Source organism: Rhinolophus sinicus, linkage group LG03 (genome assembly GCF_036562045.2).
Source record: "Rhinolophus sinicus isolate RSC01 linkage group LG03, ASM3656204v1, whole genome shotgun sequence".
NCBI lineage: Eukaryota > Metazoa > Chordata > Mammalia > Chiroptera > Rhinolophidae > Rhinolophus > Rhinolophus sinicus.
The window spans coordinates 56379075-56394431 of NC_133753.1; the positions used below are offsets into that span (position 1 = coordinate 56379075).

Below are 15357 nucleotides of genomic sequence, written 5' to 3' on the forward strand. Positions count from 1 at the left end.
GAGCTTCAACCTTCTGTATTTTAATTACATGCCAGAAAGACTGCGTCAATCCTTCAGAATTGTCAAAATTTGCAAAATATCAGAACAGTATGTTTTTAAAAAAAACATATTGTTTTAAAAATCCTGGAGCATTTACTTTTGTCTGTAACTTTATAAATGTGATTGTATGTGTATGTGTAATTGATATTTATTCACAGATGTCTGTATCAGTATCAGTTGAGAGCTTTCAATTGTGACATCACATATATCATAGAAGTTAGTATTCTAACTTTTATAAAACATTAAGAAATATATTTAATTTTCAAGAAAAAGATCACATCTATTAAATAGTCTGCCTTCTTTATTGTTTCCTATGTTAGACAGTTTTATTACTACAAGGGTTCTACTTCCTTTTCTCCTGTTACTGTGTGACTGTAGGCATTTACTTAACCTCTCTGTGTCTCAGTCACCTCATGTAAAATGAGGATACTAGTACCTCATGGATTGTGGTGATTCAATAAGATAAGTGAAAGGTACTTATTTTTATTATTGCTAACATACAAATGGTGATCTTTAAGATCATGTATCATAAGATACTGGAGATTGTGGAATAGAGCCACCTTTTCCCCTCTCCATGGTTTCTATCAGCCATGGAGGTAGCAGAAAGAAGCATTAATTGCTATAAATTTTTTATCAGATGGTTGTAATTTTTTATCAAATGGTTAAGTTAATATAATATTTCATTCACCAATTAGGTTGCCAAAGCTTCTTTTCAAAGGAACAATGATGCCTTGGATGCTGCGTTATTCTACCTTTCAATGAAGAAGAAAGCAGTAGTATGGGGTCTGTTTAGGTAAGTTGCCTTAATACTCAACGTGATTTAATTCAATGAAGGTTGTGCTGTGAATAGAAGCCTAATACTTTTGAAAGTATTTAGATATATGAGCTTGATCAAATCAGCTTACTTCTTTGTGCCTTGATTCAGTTATCTGGAAAAACAAGCATAATATTGTTTCAATTTACCTAAAAAGTGGTATGTTGTTTAAAAAAAAAGTTGATAAAAGCACTTTGGAAAGTAAAAAACGCTCTTGCTTCATATTTATGTATACATAGGGTAATTTGAGCTTTCTTTATTAGAAGAAGTGAAGAGAAGCTTGATAATAAACGCCTATTATGGGTTATTGTTCTTTTTTTAGATGGATATTTAAGGTTTTTATTTTTCATTTTCACATACTCTGTACAGGATTCAAAATACTTAAAATTTGGTTTAACCACTGATGTTTGTGCTCTGGTTCCCAGGTCACAGCATGATGAAAAAATGACAACATTTTTCAGCCACAACTTTAATGAAGATAGGTGGCGTAAAGCTGCTTTGAAAAATGCTTTCTCTTTACTTGGAAAACAACGCTTTGAACAATCTGCTGCTTTTTTCTTGTTAGCTGGTTCATTGAAAGATGCCATAGAGGTATAAATAAGAAAATGTACTATGCAATACTTGCAAGAGATTGAAAACCTGGAAAGATTGTAGAGCAGATTGTAATTTTTTGTCATATGTTTGAAAGGATGGAGAATAACTACAGAAGTTACTGAACTTAAATAGTGGCACTGTGATAAATGAAATTATAAATAAATTTAAGTGAGAAACATAGATGAAACATTTTATGTACAAATATTTCATTTCAAGATAAGTATATGCATTTCAAGTATAAATGTATGAAAAATGGCAAAAATGGTTTATGAATATCTTCTTACTGGCCATCTTGTGATTCTGAACTATTTAAAGCATATGTAGATCACAACCTCCTTATCTAGTGTAGAAAGGCAGATACTTGAAGTTCTTTTTCTTCTAAATGTAATTCATAAATATAGAACTAAAATTGCATTTTGTACTGTTTTGTAATGTAGTTGTCCTAGGTATTGGCAAATGAATGTGAAGAGACAAAACTTTGCATTTTTTGAAATATAATCCTGGCAACTGGTTAAGAGAGTAATTATAAATGTTTCTATTTATTTATGATATCTTCCTCGTAGGGTACTATCATTATGAGCAATCCAAATGAGTGAAGGAAAAATAGCAATGGAAATAGTGAAGGAAAAATAGCAATGGAAATAATACACGATAGAAGAAATAGGAAATATCCAACAAAATGAAAGTACTTTACATTTGAATTAGTCATATTTTCAAAATTATCTCAGGTGTATGATTTTTTTAAACTAACAAATGTTTACAATTTTGAAATGGGAAGTTTAGCCTGCCTAGAAGATACTCAGGCAAAGAAAAGACATGTTATGTTGATTGACCGAAAAGTGCTTTTGTTGCCTGAATGATCTCAAATTCTCAAGATGAGTAGTTATATTAGAATATAAATTCATAGAGAGTAATAATTAGAATATGTGGTTTTATCTCATGTGTTATTTGCTATATAAAGAGAAAGTCCTTTAAAACAGTAATAATTATGTTTATATGGAAATACATTTGGAAATTAAGAGGAACTGACGTATCTAAATTCAAATGTCGTAAGTGGCATTTCATTTAAAAATAAATGTTACTAATTTAAATTGACCTGAATCTGAGATGATGTTGATATACTTTTATTTTTATTTTATAAATGATTTTCCTAGGTTGGAAAGCTACTAAGTTCTGGTTTCTTGCTTTTCTTGTTGTTCCTTAATCTATCAGGCAATCATTTACACTTCAACCTCTGGACCCTGCCTCTCCTTCCCCAGTGAGAATATAAATGGTAGATAATTTCAAGATATTGGTGGGATATTTTATATCTCTAAATAATTATTATTAAGTATTTTTTAATATTAAACTTTACAGGTATGTCTTGAAAAAATGGAAGATATTCAGCTAGCCATGGTTATTGCCCGTTTATATGAATCTGAATTTGAGACTTCATCCACTTATATATCCATCCTAAATCAGAAGATTTTGGGTTATCAAAAGGATAACTCAGGATTTGATTGCAAAAAGTTACACCCTGATCCTTTTCTGCGTAGTCTTGCCTATTGGGTAATGAAAGATTACGTCCAAGCCTTGGACACGTTATTAGAACAAACACCAAAGGAGGATGATGATCATCAAGGTAGGACATTTTCTAAGTTTCTCTTTTTTTTTTATAAAAGAAGACAGTTTCTGAGCTAATATTCACGTAGATCAAAAACAGAAACAAAAACCAATTATTACCAGATTTACTTTTCACCTTTGAGAAATTATTATCAAAATTTCTTGTGTGGCTAAAAGATTAGTCACTTACTATTTGTAATTGAGTCTAACATTTTGTTATCAGTTTGAGTAGTGTAAGAAGATTTCACACACATTTTTACTCCTACAGATATATTGAGATACTGTATTTTGCCATGTATAATGTGCACTTTTTTCCCCACATTTGTAAGGGAAAAGTAATGCACATTATATATGGGTAGTACTAATTCGGTATCTATATAAATGTTTTTAATTCTTTTACTTATGCTTATGAGTTAAAAGTGTAATAATAAATAAATGCTAAAATTCATTTATAATACAAAAAACAAGTACCTAAATATAAACAAATAAAAATTTGAATTAAAAAATTAAAACTAAAGATTTTTTCCCCTGAAAGTTTGGGCCAAAAATGTGGGTATGCATTATACACAGGAGTGCATTATACATGGCAAAGTACGGTATATCGTAAGATAGAATTTCCTACCATGCTATTCGAATTTCGTATCTATTAAACTGAAGCATACAGAATGTTTGCCACATAATACAGCTCTTTCCTTTTAATTACATAGCCATTTTTTTTTCAATTGGGAAATATTGGGGAACAGTGTTTTTTTCCAGGATGTCAAGTCATTTTTCATTCTAGTTGTGGAGGGCGCAGCTCAGCTCCAAGTCAAGTTGTTTTCAATCTAGTTGTGGAGGGTACAGCTCACTGGTCCATGTGTGACTTGAACCAGCGACATGGTGTTATGAGCACCTCGCTCTAACCACTGAGCAAACTGGCTGCCCCCCATTTATTTTAAGAATAAATTTTGGCTGTTTCACATATTGGCTTAGTGCATGGGCCTAGAAAAACTTTATTCTTATGTGCTAAAGTTCTTTTACTCTTAGTTATCCCAAATAATTTAGATTTTTTAGTATCTAGAGGGTATTTACCATCATTGTTGGTAATAATTAAAAAATGGAGCATTCTAAGTAAATAGAATAAATTATACCCATAATATACAAACAGTGTCATTAAAAATGAGGTAATAAATTGATGTGTTAATATGTGCTATATTATTAAATGAAAACAGATGCAGAACAGTTTGATTCTTGTTGCATTTTACATATATACAGAGGGTGCCCCAAAAATGTATACATGTTTTAAGAAAGGAAAAAACTATCAAAATTGTAATTCTCTATATACCCATAACAAAAGATAAATACAAGTTATGTTTGACTTCTGCACTTACAAGAGGTGCTCAAAGTGGTTACCATCAGCGTAATTTTAATAGTTTTTTCCTTTCATAAAATGTGTATACATTTTTTGGACACCCTCTGTGTCATGCATACACACACGAATGTGAGCTTACACAGTATTTGGTCTCCCTCTCCCCATATTGTTTCCTGGAACAAATCACAAGAAACTAAATACTGGTCACTGATTACCTTTTGGGAATAGGAGTTGAGAGATTTAAGCTTTTACTTTTCATCTTGTACTGTGTGTAGTTATAGTTTTCTAGCCTTATAGTTTTATTACTTACTATTTTTAAGTTCTGAAAGAGCTTATGAGATAAAGAGATGAGGGCACCATTTTTACTTTCTTTTTTACAAATGATAAATACAATATTTTAATAATATTTAAAGGAAAGGAAATAAAAAGAAAACCTTTAGAAAAAATATTAGGTTGGTGCAAAAGTAATTGTGGTTTTTGCAATTATTTTTAACCTTTTAAACTGCAATTACTTTTGCGGCAACCTAATAAATATCTGAGTTACCCAGGTAATTTTTATAGAAGGAAGGTGTAACTTATTTCTTATTGTTTTCCAGGTTAATTTTTTAAAGCTTATTGTGGTAAATTTCAAATACATATAAAAGAGTAAATAATATAATGAAAGTTTGTGAATCCATCACCCAGCTTCAATAGTTATCAACTCATTGTGTCATACATACTCTATACTTTACATTCCTTCCCATTCTCAACATAGATTTATTTTAAAGTGTATTTTACCATATCATTTCATTTGTAAATATTTCTACATGCATTTCTAAAAAATAAGGACTCTCAAAAAAACATAACACATACCATTTTAATGAAATTCTATTAATAATCAACAAATACACAGTGTTCAAGTTTCCCTGGTTATTTCATAAAATCTTATACAATTGATTTGTTTGAATTAAGGTCCAAATGAGGCCTATATGTTGTGAATTGTTATGTCTACTTTAATCCATAGTTCTTCCTTCCTCTTTTTTTTCCCCCTTGCAATTTATTTAGGAAGTTAGATTATTAATCCTGTAGTTTTTTGTCTTTTGCTGATTGTGTACCTTTGTGTAATTTAACATGTTCTTTTCCTGTAAATTAGTAATTAAGATTCTAGAGTCTTTTATCAGATTTTTGGGCAGGAATATTTCATATGTAGTATTCATCAGGGGCCTCATAATGCCGACTTGTTTTGCATTTTTGTGGTATTAACAGCCATCAGTGATTCTTTATTTTATTAGTGGTTGTAAAATGGTGATGTTCTAATTATATCATTTTACCCTTTTATGAGCTGGAATACTTCTCTTGAGTAGTATTCCTTAGCAATTGTTTGATTACACTGAAGTCCAGTAGTATGTACAGGAAAGGGAAAATAAATGTTTGATTCTTTCTATTAATCAGTTTTCAAAATAATAACTTGATTCCTTAGCATCCTACAAAGCTGAGTAATTAGATTTTATTTTTTTAAAGGTTATCTTGAATTCACGGATTTAGATAGATTTGTGTTTCAATCCATTGCAGTTTGTTATTATGGATGCTTAGATTAACCCATCTTTTTTTTTAAATCAAAGTTTGTTGGGGTGACAATGGTTAGTAAAGTTACATAGGTTTCAAATGTACAATTCTGTAATACATCATCTGTATATCACATTGTGTGTTCACCACCCAGAGTCAGTTCTTCAATCATCATACATTTGACCCTGTTTACCCTCATCTACCCACCCCCCCCTTACCCTCTGGTAGCCACTAAACTATTGTCTGTGTCTATGAGTTTTTGTTTCTTTATTTGTTTGTCTTGTTCCTTTGTTCCTTTCAATTTTATAGCCCACATATCAGTGAAATCAAATGGTTCTCGACTTTTTCTGACTTTTTCGCTCAGCGTATAATAATCTCAAGATCCATTGATGTTGTCACAAATGACACTATTTCATCTTTTCTTATGGCAGAATAGTATTCCATTGTGTACACGTATATATACCACATCTTCTTTATCCAGTCATCTATCTAAGGACACTTTGGTTGTTTCCATGTCTTGGCCATCGACAAAATAAAGAGGCAACCAACTGAATGGGAGAAGATATTTGCAAACAACGCCTCTGATAAGGGGCTAATATCCAAATTATATAAGGAACTCATACAACTCAACAACAAAAAAACAAACAATCCAATTGAAAAATGGGCAGAGGACCTGAATAGACATTTCTCTAAGGAGAACATACAGATGGCCAATAGACATGAAAAGATGCTCAACTTCACTAATCATCAGAGAAATACAAATAAAAACTACAATGAGATATCACCTCACACCAGTTAGAATGGCTATCCTCAACAAGACAAATAGTAACAAGTGTTGAAGAGGCTGTGGAGAAAAAGGAACCCTCATACACTGTTGGTGGGAATGCAGTCTGGTGCAGCTGCTATGGAAGGCAGGGTGGAGGTTCCTCAAAAAATTAAGAATAGAATTACCACAGATTATCCCATCTTTAACCAAAGGCAGCTTCTTCAAGTTCTTGAATCCTTTTGACATTACTCCTTGATAGTTTCTTTGCTTTCTGGTTTGGCAAGATGTTTCAGGCTCATTTTGTACATTTCCTGCCTTAGACCTGGAAATGGCCATTCCTTCAAAGAATCCTGGATCCTTCAGTATGGGATAATATTTAGAGACCACAGAATGCACACGGGGATTCTCATTGCTGTTGGTTGTCATTTCTAGGCTGTTTCAATGAATGCAGCTAGAGAATTTTTTTTCTGAGAATTCATGAGTTCACACTGAAATTTCAAATTGAAATACATATTGTAGGGTTCTTTCTGCTTAGATTTAAAATTTAAGTATCCTTTATGTTGAGGAAATGCTGACATACTTTATTCATTTGTAATATAAATACAAATTAACATAGTATCTTGTGATTGTATCTGTTTGATTTCTACAGTTATCATCAAATCTTGTAATCCAGTGGTGTTTAGTTTCTACAACTACCTTCGAACTCATCCTTTGCTTATTCGAAGAAACCTTGCCTCCCCTGAAGGAACTTTGGCAACTGTAGGTCTCAAAACTGAGAAAAACTTTGTTGATAAAATTAACCTCATAGAAAGAAAATTATTTTTTACCACTGCAAATGCTCATTTTAAAGTTGGATGCCCTGTTTTAGCCTTGGAGGTACTCTCTAAAATTCCAAAAGTTACCAAAATATCTGCCTTACCTGCAAAAAAAGACCAGCCTGACTTCATTTCTAAAAAGATGGGTGATATACCTTCGGAATCAAAAACTGTGAGTGATAGCAAACGAAGTTCTGGCATTGATTGGTCAAATGTAACTTCATCACAGTTTGATTGGAGTCAGCCAGTAGTAAAAGTGAATGAGGAACCTCTTAATCTTGATTGGGGTGAAGACCATGACAGTGCCTTAGAAGAAGAGGAAGAAGATACAGTCGGCTTAGTAATGAAAAGTACAGATGTCAGGGGAAAAGATAAACAAGATCAAAAAGCCTCAGACCCTAATATGTTATTAACTCCTCAGGAAGAGGATTGTCTTGAAGGTGATACTGAAGTTGATGTGATTGCTGAACAACTAAAATTCAGAGCTTGTTTAAAGATCCTTATGACTGAACTAAGAACATTGGCTACAGGTTATGAAGTGGATGGAGGAAAACTCAGATTTCAACTCTATAACTGGCTTGAAAAAGAAATCGCTGCCTTGCATGAGATATGTAATCATGAAACAGTTATTAAAGAATATGCCAGTAGGACATACTCTAAAGCAGAGAGTGATCTTCTGAATCAGGAAGAAATGGTGGACAGACCAGATATTGATTCCTATGAGCGCCATCAAATAGAAAGACGAAGATTGCAGGCTAAACGAGAGCATGCAGAAAGACGAAAGTTGTGGTTGCAGAAAAACCAAGATCTCCTAAGAGTTTTTCTTAGTTACTGTAGCCTTCATGGGGCTCAGGGTGGTGGTCTGGCCTCAGTAAGGATGGAACTCAAATTTTTGCTACAAGAATCACAGCAGGTATGAGCTTCACTTTTCAATCTTGGTTAGTTTTAATAATTTCAATAGCTCTTCCAGTTACAGCTATAAAGCTCCTTTTACTAGTTAATCTAAATTGTTTAGCTCCTCAATTTATAGGAGGTAGATATTTATAATCAACATGGGTACTTTTAGACTGAAGTTTTCAGAGTTAGGAGTAGGCTTTTAAAAGCCTGAGAGCACGGCTCATACTCATCTTTATCTTCTGCATCTAGTGTAGTACCTGATACATACTGGGTGCTCAATAATTTTTTGTAGACTGGGGAAATAAGTACATGAATATACTGCTTATATTTAAATATTCATCAGTATTTTTATCAAATAACTATTAATTGTTTTTCCTCCTTCATTTTAAGTGCTTTGCAAAAAATAATCTATTGCCCACAGGAAACTACAGTGAAGCAGCTCCAGTCTCCACTACCATTACCTACCACCCTACCTCTGCTTTCAGCAAGTATTGCATCAACAAAAACAGTCATAGCTAATCCTGTATTATACTTAAATAATCACATCCATGATATACTTTATACTATTGCTCAGATGAAAACACCACCTCATCCCAGTATTGGAGATGTGAAGGTAATGTAAATTTTATGATCATTTGATATTGCACACACTGAAAAGGTAAATATACTTGTCTTCCAACATGAACTTAGAGGAGATATTTTAAAGTGCTCTTATATGCTACCTACTCCTGATCAGTTCAAGACTATTTGTCCAATGAATGTAATTTAAAAGTAAGTTTTCTTCTTATTTCTGGAAAAGTTATTGTCTTCCTTTAAGACAGACTAACACTCTTTTGGTAATAAAATTAATTTCCTAGATAGTATTCTCGCCGCTTAATATTTCTTTAGATCCTCCATTCCCCTTAAATGAACCATTAAGTTAGACATATTTTTATGACTGTTTGCTTATATGCCAAGATATTGTGAAAATACAGGTTCTAGGGGTATCTGAGAGTACCATGATTGATCAGAAATACTCTTAGAGAAAGTATCCTTGTAACTGTTTCCCTGATGATTGTATTTGTTGGAGGCTGTACAGTAGTTAGGGACAATCAGAGTTTTGGCAGAGTTATTACCCAAAATTAAACCTATACTCTGTTTGAAAAACTGAAAAATGAATAGATTCCAAGAAACCCTAGGGAGCTTGACAGGATCTGGAGAGTTGACCAGACTCCCACTGTGCTCCCCTAAGTGTATTTGTGCTGTGCCTTTTCCAGTACCAGTGGTTGATGTCATTTCAGGTTCCAAACATTTTTATTTTTTATTTCTTTCTTTTGAAAGGCCTGTTTGATCTCTGGTAGTACATTCTTCTGAAGGACCCAAGATTTACTGGTCACATCAACCTATTAGAGACTTCTAATCCATAGTATAAATAAATCTATATTAGTATTTTAGCAGAGATTACTTAAATTATTTGTTAGGTGAATATGGATACCCAGAAAAGGCATTAAATGCATATAAATTCTAAGTAAACATTTCCAACTCCTAGAAATTTAGGTAAGGCTTTCAAAGTGTATGAACCTTTCTAAGTTTCCTTCAAATTTTAAGATTTTATGAGTCTGAAGATGTTGATTCACTATGGTACTTTAGAATGTGGTTTTTATATTTTGATAATTTTTAAACTTTCTAAATTAAAAATTTTAATTTTAATACTAAGTAAATTATTTGCTTTCTGGAAAATCAGCCATTTCACACAGTGATTGTTTTCTAAACATTTAATTTATTCTTTCTGATAAGATCAGTTTTTTATTTTGATCAAGAAAATGTCATAATGCAAGTTTAAATTAAAACTCTGAAAAGTCTTTACTTACTTTGGTTCTGCTTTTTAAAATATTACTATTTAAGCTAATTATTAGCAGGTGAGGACAGTCCCAATAATATGGACATTGACACTTTGCCCAGGGCCTGGTAAATGGCAGGCTCACAGTAAGTAAATATTTGATAAAGATGTATCAGTTAGCTTCATTGTGGGCATGCATATAAAGTTAGGTGAGTGTTATTCTAGAAGTTTTAAAGTAGAGTTAGTTGTCTCATATGGGATCTAGTCTTATGATATTGCTAGTTTCCTGAGTATTTTCTAATTGTTAAGATATTACTTTGTGTAGAGATGTTAGTATAAAATGTAACTGTGGCTGTTTTGGTTTTAGGTGCACACACTTCATTCACTAGCAGCATCACTTTCTGCATCAATTTACCAAGCATTATGTGACAGTCATAGCTACAGGTAACAAAAAAAAAAAAAGTCACCCCAAAATAATATTAATACAGCAAAAATATTAAACTGTTCCAGAGTTATATTAAAGTTCTATTTACTGGGGACTGAAAAATACTCAAATATGACTGCCATATTTACTTTAATAGATGAGAGAGAATGAAAAAGCAAATAATTATTTGTTTAGTTTAGCTGTCAACCTGGTAACAACAGGGACATATACAAAATGATAACTAGTAAATGGAAATTACCATCATCACCGTCTTTTTTGTTTTCAAGAAGAGAAGTGTTGTTTACTATCCAAAATAATTTATAAAATGAAATTAAAAATTTTTTTTTTCCTTAAGAACTATTTCTTTTAGCATTGGATTAACTTCTATTTGTTTAACTGGTTTTCAGTTGAAAGAGGAAATACTTTTGAAAGAAGTACATTCCTAATACTGAGTTATTAAAATAAATTTTACTTATGCATTAATGTATAATATAAAAGTCTTTGGATGTGATATCAATTAGAAGTAATAATTTGAATTTTTTTAAATGTGCAATTGCCTCCTTCAGTGTATACTTTGCGTTTTAATGGTTAGGACAATCAATGTAAGTAGTAAGAAATTGAATCACCTGGAAAGATGACCCAGAGTTAAGTGAATTATATTAATAAGTGAAAAGTTTGTAATATACATAAAATCACATTAAATTTATATTAAACATATGTCTAGGGTTCTTTTCTTCAAAATTCAGCAGTCTTTTGTGGGAAGATTTGATATTGTATAAGGAATTACTCTCTCAATATGGCCTATACTCTGATTTTAGCCTAATAAGGCCATGTCTAAGTATTCCAAAGACTTGGAAGTGTAAATAAAGGAAAATAATTTATTTAATTGACTGTGGTCATCTTAATGCTCAAAGACAACTTGTTTGTTATCAGTCCCTTGTTAAAATGGTGCCAAATGAGAATTCAAATAAATTTTTTTAGATGTGTTTTTTTAGTCCTTGAGCTAGAAACCCTCAAGGGTGTCACCTTTACTTTTACTTCTGTATTCTCCTCAATTCCACAAAGATAAGGGAAGTAATATTTAGGCACAGTTTGGTTTTAGGATTGGGTATTTCTAAAATATGATTCTCCAGATTTAATTCAAGGTTAAGCTTGTACAACTTTGCAGAGCTAAGAAATGCAACAAAATAGTACCCTGCAACTTTCTAATATATCCTAGTACCAACAGTAGTCTCCTTACCTCAGACTTTAAAAAAATACCAAAATGGGTGAATATAGAAAAGATTTCAAAGTATCAGTGGCATCTGGAAAAGATTTTAAAAGACTAAGAGTCATCTGCCCAACATAGTAAAATTGGTATTTTGTTTTAAAAAACTATCAATGAACATTTGTAACTAATTTCAAGAACTTACTAAAATAAATTCTTATTAGAACAGTGAATTGAGTGTTAAGAATTTTGTTTTTATTATAATCATCTAAAATAAATATGTATAAAGTACAATTTCTTATTACCTCTGTTAAGATGATAAAGAACTGAACCTTATATTTGTTTTAGCAGTCAAACAGAAGGAAACCAGTTTACTGGAATGGCATATCAAGGACTTCTTTTAAGTGATCGTCGAAGACTAAGGACAGAAAGTATTGAAGAACATGCAACACCAAATTCTTCTCCTGCTCAATGGCCTGGTGAAAACCTGTTTTGTCGTTGTTTTGTTTTGTTTTTTAATCTATTTGGCAATTCCTTTTTTAAAAGCTACCAACTGTTTTCCTGATTTTCTTTCTGGATTTGGTGAATGCTTTTTTGTTTGTTTTTGATGATGTTTTCTGCCATGGATTAAGAATTCTTAAATACTGGAATGTTGTCTGAAGACTCTGGAAGTTAAGGCTTCAAAAGCAACTGTGTTGACCAGCATAAAAAAGCAAGGTTTAACATCCTACATAAGGGTGGGCACTTCATTTCCTTATCCTTAGAAATTCTGATGTGCCCACCCTTAGGAAGGATGTTAAACCTTGCTTTTTTATGCTGGTCAACACAGCTGCTTTTGAAGTCTTAACTTCCAGAGCAATATCAGACATATGCTTAAGACATAGCAGGGAGAATACAATTATTTTTGAGTGTAAATTTATATATTAGCATAGGGGTGAGCATTCTGTGGCACATATGTCATGCTCTCTGCAATCCTTTTTTTCCTCTGGTTACCTCTCTTTCTCATTCTCCACGTTTTAAACCTTTTACTCTCTTAATAACCTTCTTTACTCTCCTAATAGCCTTTTCTGGTCTTCCAAGTTATTTAATTTTTACTCTACTTGCTTTATAACTGAGTTTGCATGTTAGTGATCATTGTGAAGAGTGGCAATAGAAAAAAATGACAAACTCAAACTGTGTATTTAAAATTCATTTATACATATGTTCATAGAAAATTTCATTTTAACTTATTGAAATAATTTCAGACGTTATTAAAAAGTTGTAAAAGTAGTACAATTTCTCCATAACCTTCATTCAGAAACCCCAAATGTTAACATTGTACCATACTGCTTATCATTCATTCCTTTTCTCTCTGACTCACTTATTTTGTGTATGTATATATATGTGTATTGTTTTCTGAAAGTTGAAGACAAGATGCCCTTTTAAATCTAAATGTATCAATGTGTCTTTCCTAAAAACAGACATTCTCTTGTATATAACCATAGCACAGTTATCAAATTCAGCATCTTAATATTGATATAATACTGTTCTCTAATCCATAGATCTTTTTCAAATTTCACCAATTGTACCACTTATGTCTTTTTTTCTGGTCCGTGTAACATTTAGTTGTAATTGCTCATGAGTCTCCTTTAATGTGGAGTAGTTCCTCATTCTTTGTCTCTCATGACTTTGACACTTTTGAAGAGTACTAGCTAATTACCTTTTAGAATGTCCCTCAATTGGGGTTTTTCTGATATTTTCTTAATTTTAGATTCAGGTTATGTATTTTTGGCAGGGCTACCGCAAAAGAGATATTGTGCCCTGCTCAGTGCAAAATATCAAGAGGCATATGGTGTCTTTTGGTCCCATTACTGGTGCTATTCACTTTGATCACTTGGTAAAGTGATTTCTGCCAGATTTCTCCTTTGTAAAGTTACTACTTTTTCCTTTGCAATTAATGAATATGTTTTGAAGAGACAGTTTGAGAGTGCGTAAAATATAGTTTTACCCACTAATTCTAGCATCCGGTGATGATTGTTGCCTGAATCAGATATTAATGTGGGGATTACTGTTCTGTCATTCCTTCTATTTTATTAGTTGAAATTGTACTGACATTGATTGTAAGGAAGAGCTTTCCTTTCTCCCCTTTAAATTATTTCTTCTTTCTTTTCTTATATTGCTATATAGACTAATGGATTCTTGTTTTGTAAGCTATAAGCCATTCCTATCATTATTTATTTTATTGCTCAAGTTATGGAAATAATGTTTTTCGTGTAATATAGATAAATAATTTGGTTAAATTGAGAATTTGGATTTTTTTTCCTTCTGGAGCTTTATGTTGATATAGTTCTTATGATATTATGTACCCTTACAGGTGTGAGCTCACTTATTAATCTCTTGAGTTCAGCCCAAGATGAAGACCAGCCAAAATTGAACATTTTGTTGTGTGAAGCTATTGTTGCTGTTTACTTAAGTTTATTGATACATGCTCTTGCCACAAATTCCTCCAATGAATTGTTTAGACTTGCAGCCCACCCATTAAATAATCGAATGTGGGCTGCTGTTTTTGGAGGGGGTGTGAAACTTGTTGTGAAACCTCAAAGACAATCAGAAAGCATTTCAGGTAAGATTACTGTATGTAAATGTAAATGATTTTCAATGTTTAAGTAAAAGATTTTTTAATGTTTTAAGAATTTTTAATTTGAAAATCAGTGATGTTTAAAGTATAACCACTCTTGTTAGGGTAGTATAGAATTAGACTCATGTTAGAATAAGGAATGTACAGTAATTTCAATTTAACATTTTTCAATACAAGGACAAATTTAAGGAGGATAAAAAAGAAATTGGAGAAAGGTAAAAGTAAGTGAGGAGACAATGTTAAGGAATGAGGTCATGGAAAAAGGATAGTTTTTAATCAGATAAAGAAGATTAAAATAAATCCTCATAATCTTTACAGAGTGTACCAGCAGTTGGCTTCAGATTAAGTTTATGGTCATGTACAAGACAGCTATTCCACTTATGCACCTGTTTTGTTTATTCCATTTCTGCATTTTGTTTTTTCTTCCTTTCTGGACTAGAGTATATTTTTCATCCCACTTTTTAAGATGGTAGGATATGGTGAGATATAGACTAATGACATAGGAAAGGTTTCCATCTTGGTGCTGACATATAGAAATCATCTTAATTCATCCTTAGAAATGGTCTTATTACAGATGAGCAATCACTGGCACAGTTTAAATGACGCAAGTTCTAATCTGTGTCCTTACTGCCAAAGGTTGAATTAAATGAATAGGTTACTATGTAAGTCAAAGTAAGGAGGACATCTCACCAGCTTTCATTATATGTGGATGACTCTTACTTAATCTTTATCCTCCTAAGTAGTAATAGTCTACTTTAAACTTAAGAATTTTCTCTCCAAATCACTTCTTCTCTTCCTGAATTTTCTGTTATTTTTTTTCATGGTAATTCATTCAATCCAGTCATCCATGCTTAAAAATCTCTGAGT

At 32.0% G+C, this 15357-nt stretch overlaps 1 protein-coding gene across 1 annotated transcript in view; it reads left to right on the forward strand.

The window, feature by feature from the left end:
- The window catches only part of DMXL2 (Dmx like 2), a 110148-nt gene that overhangs the window by 76248 nt on the left and 18543 nt on the right, over nucleotides 1-15357 (forward strand). Inside the window, exons 16-23 of the mRNA XM_074329184.1 lie at nucleotides 735-832; nucleotides 1279-1444; nucleotides 2804-3068; nucleotides 7361-8439; nucleotides 8845-9036; nucleotides 10610-10686; nucleotides 12222-12352; nucleotides 14227-14475. Coding sequence (XP_074185285.1) covers nucleotides 735-832; nucleotides 1279-1444; nucleotides 2804-3068; nucleotides 7361-8439; nucleotides 8845-9036; nucleotides 10610-10686; nucleotides 12222-12352; nucleotides 14227-14475 — 2257 coding nt within the window. The remainder of the gene's footprint in view (nucleotides 1-734; nucleotides 833-1278; nucleotides 1445-2803; nucleotides 3069-7360; nucleotides 8440-8844; nucleotides 9037-10609; nucleotides 10687-12221; nucleotides 12353-14226; nucleotides 14476-15357) is intronic.